Genomic DNA, 20,928 nt, shown 5'->3' with positions numbered 1-20,928 from the left:
GCATGACTGTAGCATGCAAACATTACCTGGGTCATGTTGGGTGCAAAGACCATTGCAATGTTCCGTGAATTCATCTTGTTGTATTGCTCTTCTTGTACAACATCTGCCATTAGATTGATGGCCCAGTCCAAGAGAGCTGCTTGAGTGGGAGGTAGACCCCTGACCAGTTCAAGACACTGATCTTCAGTATTGCATTGCATTACTTGTTCAGGAGTAAGTGAGTCTAACACCCCCCTTGGAAGCTCCCTGAACCATGCCTGCAATTACAGGGAGTTGATCAACATTAAAACTCGGCAGTATTCAATACAGTAGCAAGAAACATAAACATATTAGTCATGTTTCAAAAGTTATGCCAGTATATTCATTACAAGGCTAGGTATAGATAAGACTTATTTTAAATAATAAATCAAAAGACAAACATGCTAGCAACACCAACCTCCAGATTAAATACCAGCACACAGTTTCAACCTCCCAGATAGGTCGAATTGATAAGTCTTTGACTGTCATGCTTTTACTATTTACCTAAATTTCCTTCAAATGTAATGGCCTCTGACAAAAGGAAATGTTTTTGCAGAAGAACTTGTTTTACTACAGAGGTTGATTTTTCTTAAAAACAGAATTTGTTCAGATTTTGGGTTCCATTGCATTATTTATTTTTCACTTGATGATGCCATTACATGTTGGAATGTTGGAATAATATCTTGATTGCAAATGGATTGATTCATAGTTTTAAAGGAACAAGATGTGGACGGAGCTCATTAAGCTTTTAGTAGAGGCTAATCAATACACCATGACTACAGGAAAGACGATTTCATTGAGACCCCATCGAAGGACATCATCACCCACAACATTCCTTTATAGGCTTCCCTCACACAAAAGACCTGTTCAAAAGGTTTTTGAAATTTGTTTGTAAAAATTGTAAGAATACAATGTCCATTTGAATTCAGATTGAAGACAGCTCATTTTCTCCCATGAATGAAATGTGTAATCAAATTATATTGAGTGTCCAGTTTATAACACAACATATGATGGAGAAATGTGCTTGGAGCAAAATAATTGTTTGTTTTCTGTAGGTAACATGTTCACAAATGAGGGAAACACGTTAAAAATAGCATCAAAGTTTCTGAATGCAATTTAAAAACAACCACAGCCTCAGCTGTTCCAATGGGGAAAGTGGCAATCATTTTTTAACAGTGTGGATCTGCCCATCTGAAGGTACATTCCCCTTCTGTGATTATGCTCACCAACTTGGGATAGAAACCTCTACAACAGAGCTGTTGTGTGTCTCCTCGAGAAGAAATCACTGTGAAGAGTTTGATCCAGGGAAATGGGGAATGCAAAGTTCTTGTTTTCCCTGCCTCTCCTATAGTTTAGGAATGCAAACACTGTTTTCTCTTTGCTTATTTTATATATGTCTTGGAAACTTATCTTGACCGAAGACAATTGGTTGGAAATTTACATTTTAAGGTACATTCATTAGCCTCACTACCGTGCCCCTTGCTAATTCTGCTTTTCCCATGAACAGAACTGTTTCTTTTACATGCTTCTGATTACAATACAAGTAGCCTATAAAATTGGAATCATAATTTTAAAAACCGGCTGGCTTGAACCGGAAACCAGTCAAAACAGCCGGTCCATTGGGCGACAGGGTCAAACCGGACAAAAACCCGGTTGAAGGGTCTATTTCGCCCAAAATTCACAAAAACCAGCCCTAACCAGCCGGTTTAGGACGGAACCAGCCGGTTCATTGCCAGGCCAGCTATGGACCCCACAGAATGCAATTTTTGAATTTTGTGAGTTTTGGAGCTGTTTTGAGGGAAATTTAGGATTGTTTTTCTCCAAACATAGCCCCTCCAAGAAAAGCATGCCTACCCTCTCATTTGCTTGACACATCTCAACCCTAGCATGTTCGCAATTAATGGTAATGTTAAATTCTTAAAGTAAAAGGAATCATTTTACTTAAATTTTTAACATTACCATGAAATGTCTCAGGGCGTTTGAGAGTGGTTTCAACCTCATTGGATTTCATATGAAGAACCTAGAATTTTAGATTTTACTCAAAATTCAGCAGACTTGATGGTTTTCAGGATTTCAAGGTTTGAGGGTTTGCAATGTTTCCATTTGATTCTATAATGTGTGAGGGTATGAAATTGGCACTTGATCAAGAGCATAAAGTCCTTTAAGAACTTTGATGTTGGTGCCATTGTTTGTTGAACTTTGTTGATGTTGGTGGTATTGATTGTTGAACTCCTATACCATGGCCTTAACAAGAATGTACCCTTCACTCAAAGGAAAACAATTGGTTAGGCATGCTAATCTTTTTCTACCACATTATAAGGTTGAGGAGATGAAACCTTCACTCAAACCAAAATCATTGGTTAGGCATGTTAATTTTTTTCAATTTCTATCATGTTATAACTTAAAAGGTCGAGTAATCCAAGTCTGAAGACTTTGAGCTAGATGATGTTTATGTAACTCTTGTTGATGATCCCATTTCTAGTAGCACTGAATCAATGATGAGTATCATGAGTGACCATGTTGATCACTGATTTGTAATTTTGATGTCTATTTTTGCTGCTACTACTACTAATAAAGTTGTAGAGGAGTTTTAGGAGTCCTCAAACTCTGAGTCATATTATTTATGTAGCTCATGATAACGATCCCTTGTCTAGTAGTGGTGATGAGTTTGATCATGATGAGGAGTGATCATGTTGTTGATCACTGATATGTAGACTTGTAGTAGGTCAGTGGCCCCATAGCTTAGAGCGTCGTTTTCAGACTCTAGAAGCCATTTAGAGCCTCATTGCTTATGTATTTTGTCGATGATATGTATTGCACTCAGTGACATTTTGATATATTCACCTTTACATGGTATATAGATGAACAAAATTTGCATATTTTGTCTCTATTGGCTTGGAATCATGGTTTTAATTCTTAAAAATAGTTTTTTTCATTAAAAATTAATTATTTGATGTATTTGTTTAAAAACCGGTTCATTGAGATCTGACTAGTCCTGGTTTGACCGGTTCCAGTTTGAAACCCAGTTTATTAGGTGGACCGGTCCAGTCACTGGTTCTGGTTTTTAAAACTATGGTTGGAATCATTGATCACTTGCCCTCATTTAATGGAGTCAATCTGTGGGTAAAGAATAGCCATAATTTAGCATTAATTCACACATACAGTACACATTTATCCATAATGTCAGTTGGGTGGCCTTCTAAAAATTGCAAGGTGTGTAAAACTTCTACGTGCAACATTGTGACACACATTGAATTTGTATTCTTAGTTTTTCTTCACTGCTTCAAGGTACCTGCATAGGGAGTTGTGGGACTTTGAACACCTGAAGGTAGCCAGCATAGACTACAAAGGATTTGTAATTTAATACATATTCTTCTCAATCCTAAGAAAAATGGCCAAACAGATGCCCCATCCCAATTTAAAAAATTTGAGTAAATGGAGATGACAAGAGGATAATATGGGTGGCAGGAGCATGGGGAATACTTTTAAATCCAAGGGAAACACAGGTAGTAACCTATACATGGGGCCTAGTAGCACTGTCAAACAATGGGAAAGAATCCTATGCTCTTCTAAGAGGTCTGATCTTAGCCAAAGAGTTCTAATAGGTTTGGTCTTAGCGAAAGAGTTAACAGGTCACCTTGTTAATTGTAGTGGAAAACTCTATGTTGGTCATTAATGTAATGTCGGGAAAGTCTTATCTGCTGGAAAGTAGGCTGACCAAAGTCATAGGACAAGCAACCAAAGAGGCAATAACAATTAGCACCATTTCATTTTATCCTGCCAAATGAGAATTCAACAAAGAGGCTGATAAATTGGCCAAAAGAGCCACAGAACTAACCATGGGCAAATTGGGAAAGGGAGGAATTGGGGGAAGGGAGGAGCGAGATATATGGAACATCCCATAAATGATCAGTTAATATGGTTGACAAGAAATTAATTGCGGCCAGGACTTCACCTCAAGTAAATATGGTAATCAATCTCCACTGTTTTGAAACAAGAGCACGAATGAAAGCTCCCACACTGTCTCATATGTGAATGCTCAATCTGCTCTGGAATATTGAATGCTGTAGAATAGATGTCCACAAGTGTGGTGGATATTGCTACACAAGGGAATCAGGAATAGCTACTAGCTTGGCCATCACCTTGGGACCAATAATATTCTGGTGATTTTCATGCTTTGTTTTCAGCGGTTTGCTTGGGATTCCAGATTGTTCATCTTATCTAGTAGGAGGACGGCCTGTTTATTCTGGGTATGGATTCATTTTTGCAATCCTCGTGGTCCCTTGGATTCTTTGGTCCTGTTCTGGGCTGTTGCAAAAGCTGTGTCCTCTCTAAATTGGGCTCTTTCCCAAGGGATTAATGTTGGCCTGGCCTTGGTTTTCCTCTCAGCAGCAACCTGATTATGATTTCTGTTTACTAACTAGCAGAGTCTTTTGGATAACTTATTCCAGCTAGCTATTGGATGGTGCGCAGTGCAATGACTCTTCAAAATTGGGTTCTTTGACGAAGGCTTAAAGTAGGCTTGGATTCAATTTTCCCCTCAGTAATGGTCTGGCTGTGGTTTCAGTCTGGTGACTGTTATGGTTATTTGGATAGTTGGTCTGTCTCTAGGTTGTTATACAGAGCACTTCCTGTCTGAATTGGACTCTGTCAAAGGCTTTAACTGGATTGGCAAGAAACTTTGGTTCAAGGCCTTCACTTAGCCAGCAATTTTTACAATGGACGGGTTTTGTGGCTCTGTCCTCGTTCAGGCCTTATATTTTGAGTGTAAGTAATTATCTCTGGCTCAGTTCTGGTATTTGTTGCCTTGTTCGTTGGACTTTTCACTCTAGTATTGTGGGTGCAACAATGGAACACAGGGATATGATGGCCATTAAAAACGTTTTGAGGATGCAAGAGGACTTTATCCACTGTAATAGGACCTCACTGTTTTCAGTCACCACAAAAGTTCATGAAAATGAACCTGTGTTACTCAGCATGCTTCCCTAATGAAACTGCGAGCTGATCAAGTAGAGGACGGTGATCTTGAGGCAAAGTGTAACATGCTTAGAAATCTAGTGATCAACATGCACAAAGATGCTTTCTCAATAGCCTCGAATAACAAAACCCCTGTGAACTCCATTCAGGATGATGCTCAAGAAGAGGAAACCATGCAAAAACTCAAGGATTCTATGGAAGTCAAGAAGCACTACTCTCCCTACACTGATGTTAGGATTAGAAATTCCGTGTCTCAGGCTAGGAAGCAAATCTGGAATGTCTTGCATGCGAAATGTAGTAAAACTTGCTATGTAGGCAGAGAGCTATTTTGTGATCAGCTCTAAATATGTTGAAGCAGGCCCATGTACTCTGTTGTAGCATTAGCTACAGCCTTTATAAATTCCTCGTCTCAGGCTAGGAAGCAAACCTGGAATGTCTTGCATGGGAAATCCGGAATGTCTTGCATGGGAAATCCGGAATGTCTTGCATGTAAAACTCGCTATGTAGGCAGAAATAGCTATCTTGTGATCAGCTCTAAACATCTTGAAGCAGCCCCATGTACTCGGTTGTAGCATTAGCTATAGCCTTTATATAAATAAAGATTTTTAGTTCTGGATTAAAAAAAAAAAGATGACAAGAGGATAATGAAGAACGAAAACAGGGAAGCATGAACATTTTTTGGTCAGCATGCGCAGTTTCTTTCTATCAGCAGCAAAACCGTCTCAGATCTGTCCCTGGGAGACGGACTAGGTCCTCCAGACCTCAGCAGTGCGCAAACTCCCCCAGACAACAAGTTAGTGGACAGTCCGCACCTCCCACTGGCCCTTCATCAGGCCAGCAAACTTTGTGGAATTTTTTTCAGTGTTCTTCAGTCAGCCTCGGATGTTAGGAGAGATGGGTCTGATCCTCAGACCCATTAGCCCCTGGATCTTCTCCGTCAAGGCATTCCATACATTGTATCTTTTATGTTCCTGCATTGTACCTTTTATATTCATGCATTGTATTTTTTATAGGAGACCATTTGGTTCTCCCGCATTTTATGGACATCATTGTACTCAACAGTCCCTTTGACCTACTTTGTGGTCATTAGTTGGACATAAATATTATTATCTTATCTTATCTATCATGCATTAGTATCTGTTACACAATGTATTGGATGAGATCTCCAAGGACCGTTTCATGACACCTTGCAGGATGATGCTAATGGACTTCCTATTTACCAGTTACACAACTAGGGGGTATTATCATACTGTATATGTTATTCTGGCACTACCCTTGTAGCTTACCTGACCCTTGGCCAACCAAGGGGGAAGGTGACATTCTTACAGGATGACTCGGCAGTATTATGTCATGCTATTTATTCATTTCAGCTTTATCAGATTGATTGGTCATGTTTGTACCTTTGGCGGAGGTTGTTTCAATGGCATATCACGTATCTTCGTCGTCTTACAGGTGCTACTCCATGGTTGATTATTGGTGGAGAATTCTCATATTATCTTTCTCTTGTGCTCATAATGTTCTAATCATTGCCTCACACTTGGTCATTGCATGATGGGTTCAAGTATTATTCCTAGTAGTCGTGTCTTCCAGCTTGGTGGGGTACTTTCCTAGTGGTACCCCCCTTTTGTTATTACTCTGTCATTTTACCTAGGTACCATCCATTATTTCATCACACTATCAATTTACCTAGAAATAATTCATATTATGCCTATATTCCATTATTTACCCACTCCCAAAGGGTGCAAGATTCTTTTCAGCCATTTTCATATACATTTTCCTTCATAACTAACCTCTCATTTGACATATTTCATCCTTTCACATTTTCCATGTAATCTATTAACTGTCGTGGATATTCCACTAGAATATTTTCGTCATAACAGATTTGATAAAATACTAAAATCATTACTATGAAGGTTAATTTCCTTTAAATCTCAGATTCTTTAATTACTAGTTTTATGCTTAGATGTATGAAATAGCTGAAATGTGAAAAATAGAAAATAAAAGAATACACACGCACCCTCCACAAACAAACACAAGATTTACCCTAGGAAATCCATACAGGGGAAAACACAACTAGAAGGCAAGACCACTCTATTCTCTTTTCTCTAGTATGGAAATAGGTAAGTACAAAGAAAGAGGTACTCTCAATGGAGTTACTGAAGACTTATGGCCTACACAGCTGCTACAGAATATTACGCCCCTGTTCTACTCTCTGGCTTCCCACTGCTAGATGCTCTGCTCAACTATGGAACAAATACAATGACATATAATGGAACCCCTTCTCCTCCTAGTAATCTGATATTTAACGCTGTCTTATGATAATTTGGGTGGAGGTTTTCGACTTCCTCAACCCTCAATTAGAGTTACAGTTTTGGACATTCTAGAACCTTCCTGAAATTCCACATGTGTCTAACCCCACATGACTAAGTAATAAGGGTTGATGTGGCATCCTCTTGTAGCATGGTGGCCAACACGGTTGCAAAGCGCTCTGAATGTAGATCAACATCAACAGGTTTTCTCTAAAGCCAAGAGAGTTTTGACTCCCAAAAATGTCATTTGATGCCTCAAAATTGCTCCAAAATGTTTCAAACCACAATTTTCTTAACAGGGACCTACAAATTGATTCCTCCAATTTTTCCCAACTTGGAAGCATCGAGATAGATGACAAATAATATAATGATCCAATCCAAATCATAACTCTCTGTTTAGGGAGGCTTTTGGTCACCAAAAGATTTACAAAATGAGGTGAGGAAATTTTTCCTCTACCTTCTCCCTGGAATAATACTTTGCTTTGCCTAGAAGTTGTCCTTTGAACCCTACAAATCAATTCCTTCAATTTTTTCCAATTTGGAAGCATTGAGGCAGATGACAAATAATATAATAATTCAATCCAGATCATAACTCTCTGTTTAGGGAGACTTTTGGTCACCAAAAGATTTACTAAATGAGGTGAGGAAATTTTTCCTCTACCTTCTCCCTGGAATACAACTTTGCTTTGCCCAGAAGTTGTCTTTTGAACCCAAACTGCCAAAGGTCATGTTGCCCCTGTGTTGTAGTTTTGGACCTCTTCTACAAACCTATGTCCTCTGCCAACTTTGCTTGAGCATCTAGTGCTTTGCCCAGAAGTTGTCTTTTGAACCCAAACTGCCAAAGGTCATGTTGCCCCTGTGTTGTAGTTTTGGACCTCTTCTACAAACCTATGTCCTCTGCCAACTTTGCTTGAGCATCTAGTGCTAAGTCTGTTGTAGAAGGCAAAACCTGCTCCTCTTCCTAATCCAAGATGGAAGACTCACAGTTTGAGATTCTCCACATTCATTGCTGAGTAAATGTGCATATATGGGGGTAGATTGAATTTGTCATTTTCCAATATCTCAAAAGGACCATAATACAGAGCCTTGATCTCCTTAACAGGACCCTGTACTCTTTCCTTGTTCAATTGTAACCAAACTTTGTCTCACACTCTGAACATTTCATCTGTTCTGTGTTGATCATGTTTGACCTTGTATTTCTCTTGTGATTTCTTCAACATTTTCTCTACTTGCAAATGGATCGACCTAATTTTCTCAACAATTTTCTCTGCTCTCAATGCATCTCCTATGAGGTCCTCCCTTACTCCTCGTTAACCATATAAAACATCCAAGAGTGAAGATGAAAAATATCCAAAGCATGTTTCAAAAAGTGACTTACTAGTAGAAGTGTGGATTGTTCTATATAAGAATGTTGTATAGAGATCAAATTTTCATCCCAAGTCTTCAGATGCTTCTAATTGTAACCCCTCAAAAATTCAACCAAAGTATTGTTGACTACTTGTGTCTACCCATCTGTCTATGGATGGCATGATGTAGATATCTTCAACTTAGTGTCCATTTTCTCCCACAATGTAGCCCAAAATGCACTGAGAAATCTGGTATATTTGACGATGCTCCTTGGTATCTGAAAGTGCACCCAGACTTGTTCAAAGAACATGTTTACTACTACTAGTCCTTTGATGGTCTTTTTGCAGGGCATGCAAATGCACATCTTGTTGAACCTATCAACTACCACAAATAAATAGTCATGTCCCTTCCTATTGATTGGTAAACCTTATACAAAATCCATGAAATGGTTTCCCAAGGTTGAGAAGGTACACGTAAGGGATGGTATAGAACTTGCTTCTTGTTATTGGGCTTGCTAGTACAACAAAGCATACATCCTCTAATATATTGTGCTACATCATCTTGCATTATAGGCCAATACACATACCTTTGTAAGTTGGCAACTGTCTCACCAACACCAAAATGTCTTGCAACCTTGGAGGTGTGAGCCTCTCTAATAAGCTACAATCTTCCAATTTAGGAACATAGAGCTTGTCCAACTTGTAGAGTAACCTATTGAATCATGAAAATGGCAATATTTTCACAACCTTTTTACCATTTTTTATAACATTTCCCTTGACTTTTATCATTTTCTACACTTCCATAACCTTGTTTTACAACATTTTTATACTTATATGTGGGATTAAGCTCAATATTTCCCATGCATTTACTTTAGTATTTTTAAATAGGTTTATGATTAAATATTAGAAAAATAACATGTTTTCATTTATCTTTGAAGTTGGGTGAGTTTGGTAATGGTTATAGGTATACTTGGAGATTCCAACGATGCAAAATTTGACCATTAAGATCCAAATTCGAATTTCCTCTTCAACCCTTGAAGATTTGATGAGGATTTGGGAGGATCACTCATATACCTTGGATGGAGAAGAATCATGGAAAATTTACTATCAAATATTTTAGAGAGCTTTGTGGAAAGAGTTTTAGACATATTACTTCTTAATTATTAGTAAACGGTTGTAATCGCACAACAGATATGTGGATCTGGATTTATTGTTGGTTATCTTAATTTTTGTATAAATAAGAGTGCCCACTCCATTCCAAAGGGAGGACTCTTGGAGCATATGTCCAATTTATGATGGAATAGAATAAATTTCTTGATATTTCCTTTCACACATATTGTTGTTTTCTCTAGTTTTAGATATAGTATGTTTTCATTTAATTTATGATGTTATAAAGTAGTTTGTTATCTTGTTCTTGGGAGAATTAAGCTCATTTCAAATAGAACATGGTGGTCTTATGCAATCTCACTCCATAGTTTTTACATTGATGCAAGTTTGGTGTGTTTCCTTCTATCAAAACTTGCTAACAACATGAGCAATAGTTCATGGAAAATGATGCAAGGGGATAACCTGGTAATAGTGGGATCCGTGTTGGAAAATGTAACTAGGTTCGGTCTTCATTAAATATATTTGAGTCATCTTGTAATGTACTTGTTAAAAGAATAAAGAAAAGAATTTTTATTATTATTATTGTGACTTATTAAAGCATGGGTTTCATGCTTGGGTCAAAGTCCCCATTCAGGACTTCTAGGATTGATTCTAAGTCAATAGAGTCATTGTACTTTTAAAGAGACCCTTCTTGGGCTTTTGAATCATGTAAAAAGGTTAAGTATTGAGTCAAATGTAATTTATGTATCCTCCACATCAAGTCGGCCTAGAAGAGATCAAGTCGGCCTAAGGACATCAATTCGACCTCCCTTGAAGCAGATAAATAGAAGCTAGTCGAGTTCATTTGGAGCACTTCATCTCAAGCAAGCTCGATATCTCCAAGGAAGATAGGAAGTGCAAAGTACGAAGCCGGGAAGCCAAAGGAAGTGCAAGTTGGGTGGAGTCTAAGGAGAAGAAAAAAAACAAATTTTGGTGCTCTCTCTCTCTCTATTTCATGCCCTAGATCGAAGTCTTCCAAGTTTTGTTGATGCTAGAAGCTGCCTGATGCTGAAAGCTGCTACATAGTCGAAGTTGTTGGAAGAGAGGTCGAAGATCTGGGAGGCTGACTTGGTGTGGAGGGAAGGTTTGGTCTTTGTCTAGGGTGAAGAGTCTTAAAGAATACTATTGAAAGGAAGAGAATTTTGATTGGGTTTTCCCCTTGAGGGGGGTTTTGCCCTAGCATAGTGCCTACATCTGGTGTCCATTGTTTTATGTGCTTTCGCTTTGGTAATTGCTTGATGAACTAAAAGAAAGAAGATATAAATAATCGTAATAACAAATCAAGAACATCACAAGTAATTATCAAGAATAAGAAAATCTTTCTGCCTTTCTGACTTTGTAACAATCCATACCTAATAGCATAATTGATGACAAGTACATTAATATTGCTAGGATTGATTAAGCTTGTTTTTGTTTTATCATTTTCTTTGAACTTTTCTCTTATACATTTCATATTTTACTTAGTCTAGAATTTGAATTGAATGCATTCTTTTAAATTATGATTTTGTTATGCATGGCTTATGATTACTTGCGTAGATTCTTCTAATTATTGGTTGAAGTAGTGAAGAGAGTATTGTCACAAGAGACATCTAACCACATAGTTAGATAAAACCCTATGACTTACATTGCTACCATTGAAGCTACAATAAAACTCGATTTGAAGATTAGATTTCATTTCAAATTGGCATTAGGATAGAATTTATGTTTATGCAAATAGATAGTTCTAGAAAGGTAGATCATATTACAAATCTAATTTTGCACATACATTGAGTTTACAAACTCCGGGTTGATAATAAATGTTACACAATTTATGTAAATAAATTTCCTGACATAACCCATTCTAGAGATGATAATTAACCTTGTTGTCACCATATTCTACATGAATCTGGCCCTGTAGTTGCTAAAACACCTCCAAGTCCTCATATTTTTGTGTGTGTCTCTCCATATGCATCATGGGTAAAAGGCTCCATGTGCATCAAAATTCCCAAAGTTGTAATCTCGGATGTAGGTGGTCTTGAAAGCATGTCTACCAACCTATTTGTGTTTCCCTTCTTGTACTTGATGACTAGGTGAAACTGCTATAAAACCCCATCTACTTGAAATGTTTGTTTTGTTGTAGCTTAGTCTAGGCCTACAAATACTATAGAGGCTAGTGATCTATGTGGATGATGATCTTCTTTCCCATCAGAGAGTGCTTCCCTTCTTGACAGCTTGAACCACAGTGTAGAGTTCCTTGTCATGGGTAGGGTAGTTGAGAATTGCCACCTGAATATTTTATAATGACAGTAAATAGGGCTTCCTCCTCGCATCAAGACTACTCCCATAACATACCCACTTGCATCTGTCTCTACTTTGAAGGGCTCTGCAAGTTTGGTAATGTGAGAACTAGTGCTTGATTGATCTTTCTTGTTAGCTCATTGAAAGCATTTTGTTGGTTCTTCCCACACTAGAAACTCTTATTGCTTGTTGTTATGTTGTGGGGTGGTGCAGCTATTACTAAAAATTGTTGAAATTCAAATGCAATGTTGAATTTCTAATCATGATAATCACCTGTGACAGTTATATATGTTTTCCTTTTAGTATAAACTTCATTCAATTAGGTCATCAAGCAATTATAGATTCAATTATGCACATATAAAGACAGTAGAAATCACAATGCACAAAAAGACGAGACGCCAGAAATTAGGTCGGTGGCTAGGGAAAAACCCACAAGGAGAAAAACCAGCAATCCTTTCCTTATAGAATCTTTGTCAAAGAGAGAGATCCAAGTCATAGACAAACTGACCAGTACAGTAGAAAAATAGCCATCCTTCAAGTGCTAAGTCCACCCTCCAAGATTCAAGGCAAGTATTCTTTAATTCTATCTACAAGATGTCAAATGTTAGTTACAGATTTGTCCTCAAAAAGATTCTGAAAATTATCTTTTGTTCCAACCACAAAAGCTTCGTATAACTTCAAGCTGCCACAGAAATTTGTCCAAAACTTCGTATAGGTATGATGGATGCATACCCAGAACTTCGCTTGAAGGAGAGATAAGAACTTCAGATTACTTCATATAGAACTTCAAAGATGTAGTGATTTGATATACTCCATGAAGGAATGTGAGTAGGCCTATTATATAGCCTTCTGTCCATGTGAAAAGGTGCCACTTGAGCTAAGTCGACTTATCTTCTTGAAGGGCCGACTTGGCCTACTTGAGGGACAATTCAATTATTCTTTCTTATAATATTTTTCTCAAATAAAATCCTTTTGAATCCAGTATGAAGAACATGCTTAACAAGTTATAATCAATGACAAACTATACATTATGAAGACCGAACCTAGTTACAATTTCAACAAAAATGAAGCTATGAACTTCCGCAAGTACTTTGTTACCCCAACAGAGCTCCTAACTTCAATGACATTTGTAGGAACTGGACATTTCGTGATGGCTTCCATGTGAGATCTATCTTGAGCTCCCCTCCATCAATCACATACCCCAAATACACCAAAGGTTGCTATGCAAACTCACATTTCTTGAGGCTAGCCAGTAGTTAGTTATTCTTTAGAGTCTCTAAAGTCTAAACAGTTGCATAATATGTGAGATGTGCTCCTCCCAGGTAGCACTATAAACCAGTATATCATCCAAATAGACTATAAAGAATGAAACCAGATATGGGTGTAATACATCATTCATTAGTCTCATAAATGTAGTTAGTGTGTTGCATAAACCAACCAACATAACCAAACATTCATACAAACCTTGCCTTGTCAAGAAGGAAATCTTCCAGATGTCTTTTTCTTTGACTCGAACCTAGTGGTATCCTAATTTCAAATCTAGATGGTTGAAGTACTTGGCACGTTGCAATTGGTCTAACAAACCATCGATCTTGGGCAGAGGGTACCAATTCTTGAATGTAAATTCAACACTTTGTAATCAATACACATAATCCAAGTCTCATCATTCCTAGGTACCATAATGATAGGTGACCCGCAAAGCGAGGTGCTTGGATAAATCACTCCATGCTCCAGCAACTATTGCAATTACTTCTAGAACAAACTGTCTATACAACCCAATATTTGGGAATGGGAAATCAAGTAATAATTGTATCTTATGCTCCACTTCCTCTTAAGACGGTAGCCCCTTAGGCTCTTGGAACACCCATCTATGCATGTAGCAACTCCTCCAAGTGATGTTTCTATTTTTTAGTACACCCCTCCAAGGATTCACTCTTACTAATTCATCACCTAGTTGATTCTCCCTTAAGAAAAGTAACACATTTTATATTTCTTGGCTTTGTTGGCACTTACTAGTGAGATTTTTGCCTTGCCTTTATGTGCATTGATGATGTAGAATTTCCATCCTTGATTAGGCGGTATTGGTTGGCTCTCTGCATGAAGATTGCATCCCTCATAAACATGTAAGGGCTTCTAAACACTACTCCACATACATCAAGGGGTACTACATCCAATTCCACATCATCAAAAAAATCAACACTTACAACAAATCTAATCTTACATTGTCTCGCTATGTTGATCGTTGCATCCTTGTCCACCCATCCCAATGGATATGGGCTAGGATGATCATGAACCTCCAACCCAAACTTGTTGACCAAATCCATTGTGATGAGATTAGTTTGTGAATCAAAGTCAAACAGAGCAAGTCAAACAGAGCATTTATCTTGGTCTTCTTGACTTGGATCTTGATGTGGAAGAGTTTGGTCATCTTCTTCTCTCCCTGGGGATGAAGGCTACTCAATTCACCTCCTTATTCACTGATGTGCAAAAAAATCTTCTCATCCACATTGGAGCTACTTTCAACCTAATTGATCAAATTTGTGGCTAGAAGATTCTTTTTCTTTATATCCTTCTTGTGATACTTTAGGATCAATTCTAAATGTAGGTTTCATCACGTTTCTTCAATGTAACCATTAATATTGCAATGGTTACAATGGTTACTAGGATCCTTACACTGATGTGGAATGGTTATTGTCTTCTTATCCCCCCCCTTCCACTTCCTCTATTGAGAAACCAAGTGCTTGAAGATAATGGTTGATTTCTCTTAACTTGATAATTACTTGTGAATATTTGTTGGCTTCTTATTACTTATATTATCTTCTTCATCAAGTAATTATACAAATGTGCAAAACATAAAGATCACAAAGAGACAAAGAACACCAAAAATTAGGCTCCAAGCCAGGGCAAAACCCCACAAAGGGGGGAACCCAACAATCCTTCTCTTATAGAATCAGATCAAAATGAGATATCCAAGACCCAAGACCAAAACTGCCATAAGAATCCCAAGTCAACCCTCCTCCAAGTCACCTCCAACAAGTCAAAGTCAATGAAATTCAACGTTGGTCAAACTCACAGAAATTTGGTCAAAACACAAAAAATTTTGGACCTTCAGTGGAGGTCGAATTTTGGCACTGTAATTACCTCAAAGTTGCCATAGAATCTTCGCATGTGTGAGCCAAAACAAGGCAAAAACCCTGAATTTTATCTCTCCTTTGATTTTCTTCTCTCTCATTTGACTTCGGCTCTCTTTCTTCTTGATTAGGCACAGAAATTGATGGATGATGTGATGAGTGAGTGAATGAATCCAAGAGGTCAAGTTGACTCAAAAATATACTTGTTCAAGACGGTCAAATAGTTGCCACATAGACAGACTTGTCCAAGGAGGGCCAACTTGGTCTTGTGTTGACTCTTTGACTCAAAATAAAAATCTTTTTCTTTTCTTACAAAAGTCCAAATAGGACTTGACTCGAATACATTTTCTTTTTTGACTCAATAAATTCTTTTTGACTCTTTTGACTCTATAAGCATGAAGAACATGCTTTGACCAAAAAAATAATAATGAATATAATAAATATGTCAATGATAAAAATTACATTCTATTACACTATGAAGATCAACACTAGTTACATTTTCAACATCCTCCCCTCTTTTGAAGCTTCTAAGTGATCTTTCTACTTGGAACCACTTTGTCGGCCTCTCATGTGGCTTATGCTTTCCAAACACTATGCATGTACGCATGCCTCATCCATTGTCCTTGGCTTAGAAAGAATCACTTCCTTTCATAGATGGTTATGTGGACCCCCTAGATATTTGAAGAGTACATCTGGGTTCTTGGGAAACATATTCACATGACGGTGATCTTTCTGAACTTAGTGGTGTACTCCTCTACACTATGCCATTTCTTGTGCCTAAAATAGTGACACCTCCCCTCCTTTGAAGCTTCTATGTGATCTTTCTGCTTGGAACTACTTTTTCGGCCTTTCATGTGGCTTATGCTTTCCAAACACTATGAATGTACGCATGCCTCGTCCATTGTCCTTGGCTTAGAAAGAATCACTTCCTTTCATAGATGGTTATGTGGACCCCCCAGATATTTGAAGAGTACATCTGGGTTCTTGGGAAACATATTCGCATGGCGACCATCTTTCTAAACGTAGTAGTGTACTCCTCTACACTGTGCCCTTGCTTGTGCCTAAAATAGTGACACCTAATCCATTGGTACTTTTCATACCCAATGGAGTAGAATTGGGACTTAATGAGCGTTTTGAAGTCCTCCCACCTAGTTATGGGTGGATCACCCTCTAGCCTAGAGGTTCCATATGGAATTCTTGCTAGGTTAACGCATGGCCCTCTAACTTCATTCTGGCAAATGATATTTTTTGTTCCTCACCTATATGGTGTACATTGAAATAAGCTTCTAATTGCTACAACTAATGATTCAATTCTAACGCATTGAGCTCACCTTGGTACTTTTGCTTCCATCCTGAATAGTGACTATGAAGGGTTAAGGGCACTAGAATTCAACTACCCTTTCTTGTGTTCTTTTCTTGACTACTTTTATGGGTCTTCATTATCTCCTAATTTTCCCTCTAATCTGATCTTTGAGTTAGACCCTCTAGCCTCTCCAAATGGTTCAATCTTTGCTTGCTAAAGCCACCACGAGGAGGTTCATATCATGATTGATATTGGCAACTTGTGCTTCCAACCTCGCAAATCTCTCTTCTGCTAGATCTTGGGGGTTATTGTGAACAAACTCATTTGCCATGGCTAGGGTTCTACGACTTTCTTCTTAAACTAATTTATGTATCCCTGCAACTTCCCACAAAATACCCCAAAGGAAATTGTTATGATACCAATATGATCTGTAAATTGTCATGGATATTCCACTAGAACAATTCGTCACAACAGATTTGATAATATACTAAAATCTTTACTATGAAGGGTACTTTCCTTTAGATCTTGGATTCTTTAATACTTTTCTTTATACGTAAATGTATGAAATAGCTTAAAAGTATCATTGTGGGTGCTATGTTTTATTGTAATAGTACCTAGATATATTGATATTCACATAACAATTACTGGGGAATGGCATCACAGATACCAACAACCTTGGATACTTTAATTTCAACTAGTTTAGTGTGCTAATCCAATAAGCTTTGATGTAGCACCCCTACGATGACCTTTATGTTGTATCTGTATATATTTCTATTAGGTTGATAAATCAGTTTGCGTTGGGTTTACGTGCACATGTATATATTTGTTTTGGTGCCTGTAGGCCAATGTTTATATCTTTTGAGGCAAGAGTGCCTATGCAATTAACACCAGTGAGCCTAACAATGTAATATAGAAATCACACCCATGCTATAAAATACACCGTTGTTGTCGACCGAAAAAGACATGAGAGATGGGAGGGGCTAGGACTCTACAAGAGAGAAAATTGAGGGAGTGGAACCAAGACATGGTTACTAAGCCAAGTAAATAATAAAATATCCATAGTCACTTTACAAATATAACCCGAAGTCATAAAGGGCATGGTATAAGCCTAAGTCATACCTTGGTATTTTATCCTATGTCTAAAAGTGCATGGAGGTATAGTCTAATTGACTTCCAAGGTGGTGGGGCTAATTTCTTTGAGAGACATTTGGCGAAAACGACTTCATGTGTACTTAAAATGTGTTTTCCATGGTAGCCAAGATCTTGTTCCATCATTCAACCACCATTAGACTATCATGCTTCCTTATTGCTTGTTGGTTTGTGTTGGGATTGGTCATTAAGTGAGCTTGGATAGCTACTTGGCCTATAACCTAATAAACCTATGTTAAATTCCTAGGTGGAATTTCTGTGGCCATTTCTCCTTGCTCGCCTTGGGTAAGGTTGGAGCTTGAAGGGGGAATTGATTGGGTAGAATTTTCCAATGTGAGGCCTAAGGGGTGCCTAGGAGATTCCTAAGGGCAATTGGAACTCACCGAGCTACAGTGTTTTGAGACTTTTTAACTAGTCTATGCTAGAAGCCCAAGAAGAGTAGGGGCACAAGGCGATGGACTACAAAGATAGAGAAGGGGCATATTAACCTTAGGTTGTGTAGGTTGGAGGATGTGGGACTGTAGTTAGGAAAATTGTTGGAGTTGGTACCTAGCCTAGTACTTGTTTGGCAGTATATGTATGATCGCAATTGGCTCTAGGTGAGCCTTTGCCCTAGTGGAGTCATAGCCCCAGCTCAAGGGTGACCCACTACTAAGAGATTTAGAGCAGTGAGGTCTATGGATAGGTGGAAAATCTAAGGTCAAAATTTAGCCGGTGAATTACATAATATAAGCATATTTATTATGTGTTCAAATACTTAATGATGTGTTATTTCATGCGTGTACATGGTGTTTGCATATTCTTTGTGTTGTACACATTTATATTGTCATTTTGAACATGTTAATTGATGCATAGCATGGTAGTATGCATGAAGTGTTTATGACAAATTTGAATTATGTTATAGGGGTACTATAATAAAGAAAATGAGCATAGTAATGCACCTAAAAAATATTGAAGACTTGTCAAAATGTTGTTGACTATCATTAGAGTCTGGTGGGCACAATTATGAAACAGTGAATTCATGTATTCAGTGGTCAGACAATCGAAAAACAACAAATTCATTATTTTGTTGAAAAGTAGTCGATAGACAACAAATTCGTTATATTTTCAATAAGCAGTCGACGTATAGAAATTCTATTTATACCATCGACGGATAACCAATTCATGTAGACGATCATAAAACAACAAATTTATTATTTCGTTGAAAAGTAGTCGACAGACAACAAATTCGTTATATTTTCGATAAGCAGACGACGTATAGAAATTCTATTTATACCATCGACAAATAACCAATTCATGTAGACGATAAACAGGAGTTCAACTTACCAATCAATCTGTGTACTTGGTTAAGGGGTAGTCGACAGAAAACACATTGACTAACTAGTCAACACCTAGTCAACGGGTAATCGATTCTTGTATATGATCAAAAGATATGATATATTCCTTGATTGCTGAGTGAGTCGACCACTGAGACAAATGTGGTAGAGTTGAGTGCTAACGCCCCTCAACTAGGGGCTAGGGGATTGTTACATTTCATAGTGGACATCTATGCATCTGCCCGAGCTACCTATTACCCACCAAAATGTGTAACCCCATAAGAGAAAACTTTTTCCTCTATTTTGAATAGCCAGTTGGCCATCATCCCTACACATTTGCTAATTGATGATGATATGCTAGTTTCCTCTACCATCTACACCAGTCATACACCTCGCACCATCCAATATTCCGCTTGGATGAAGGTGGTCTACCACTTAGCAAGTACTTTGACCATTTTGCAATTGAGTTTTTTGCTTTTGTTTTGGGCATTTTAGTATGGATAAGGGGTGATCTAGATGATTAATTGATCTTAAATGTAACTTGTTCTCTCATCCTACCAGGGGGGTTAATCTTTAGCCCTAGTCCAGTGGGACCTCCCCTAAGGCCTTAGGGTCATAAGAGGGGCACTACTTGAAAAACTTGGATTGAAGTAGGGTGTCCATTCTCCCTTTCCATACTTAACATTTTCCATGATACAGCATCTCCTTTGACATCACCTCCATCCTTCAAGTTAACTGTCATTGGTTTGTTGGGATTTGGCACTCACCTATCCACATCCTTGAGTCGGGCCAAAAAACATTTCCCTGGAGGTTGGTGCAACTAAAAGAATGAAAAAGCATAAGATGGCCACAATGAAAGAAAAAGAAAAGTTAGAAAGCAAAAGATGGTTGGAACATAAGTTAGCGCATGGGAAAAACCCTAGCATGAGCTCCACCCCCTCATAGCCATCACCCTGTTCTTGAGCACTTGATGCTCATTCTCTTCAAAAGGAACCCTTGCATGCCCCAACCCTGATGAGTGAGAAACTACCTCATCTTAAGGGGTAAAACAAATTCTCATGAAGAGCAAGCTTTGATCCTTTAGCTCTGCACCAATTAAAAAAGCATTATCAAAAATAAGTAAAAGGTGCACCATAGGGATGGAAAAAGCAATCCAAGAGGGGTAACTCATGCCTCCATGATTGTTCCCTCCATTACATCTATACACTCATGATGTGGACTCTCATTAGTTGGTCCCCTGACCATGGCACTTGGCCATGAAGTCCTTCCCCTTCATTGCCATCTATTCTCACTAAACCCATGGACTGAACGGTTAACCTTGGAAATGCCATTTCCCCTTGGGGGTTGGAAGCACCTAATAGGGTTGATTACTTAGCCACCCCTACAAAGGTAGGGAACACTTTTATGGGACTTGGTCTAGTTAGATATTTGAAGGTGATCTCGGTTTGAAGTATTAATATGCCTTTAACACTTAAGTATGGTCCATTTAGATGCATTTATGGTCTTAGTCTCTAATGAATGGTTGCTTTCACTTGAGTTTGAGATGGTTTTGCAAAGTGGTCCAATGCAGTTAAGGCCTTGAGGGCACCCTACTCCACATGATACCTAGGCCATACTACGCTCCCAAAGAGCATGATGATCTTGCAAATGCAGCGTTGCCCCTATGAAGCAAGGCACTGGGTACTTTGATGATCTTAGCAATTGATGTATACCCCATAGCACCCCAAGATGCCAAAACGCTAAGCTTGTCTTGCTTGGCATGGAAGATCCCTGATGATGTACTAGTGGACCCAACATACCCCCAGGTTGGCCTTGACACTTCTTGATAGGAATGCCTTGATCCAGAGCCCAGATGAGGATGGTCATCCCCAAGATGATTAACGAGGCCTTGTTGCACCTAATGGGGCCCCAACGCTAGAGAGAGCACACATGACATTGTCCACTTGGCACCCATAG

General features: G+C 38.3%; 1 protein-coding gene across 1 annotated transcript in view; it reads right to left on the bottom strand.

Moving 5' to 3' along the window:
• LOC149220824 (rho GTPase-activating protein 1-like) overlaps positions 1-20,928 on the bottom strand; it is a 67,403-nt gene that overhangs the window by 1,056 nt on the left and 45,419 nt on the right. Inside the window, exon 4 of the mRNA XM_089384929.1 lies at positions 27-257. Within this exon, the coding sequence (XP_089241055.1) occupies positions 27-257 (231 nt within the window). The remainder of the gene's footprint in view (positions 1-26; positions 258-20,928) is intronic.

Source organism: Pinus tabuliformis, chromosome Q, assembly GCF_031772625.1.
Source record: "Pinus tabuliformis cultivar Carrire ecotype Pingquan chromosome Q, CPIR1, whole genome shotgun sequence".
Lineage (NCBI taxonomy): Eukaryota > Viridiplantae > Streptophyta > Pinopsida > Pinales > Pinaceae > Pinus > Pinus tabuliformis.
This window is presented reverse-complemented; position numbering and strand designations above follow the sequence as displayed.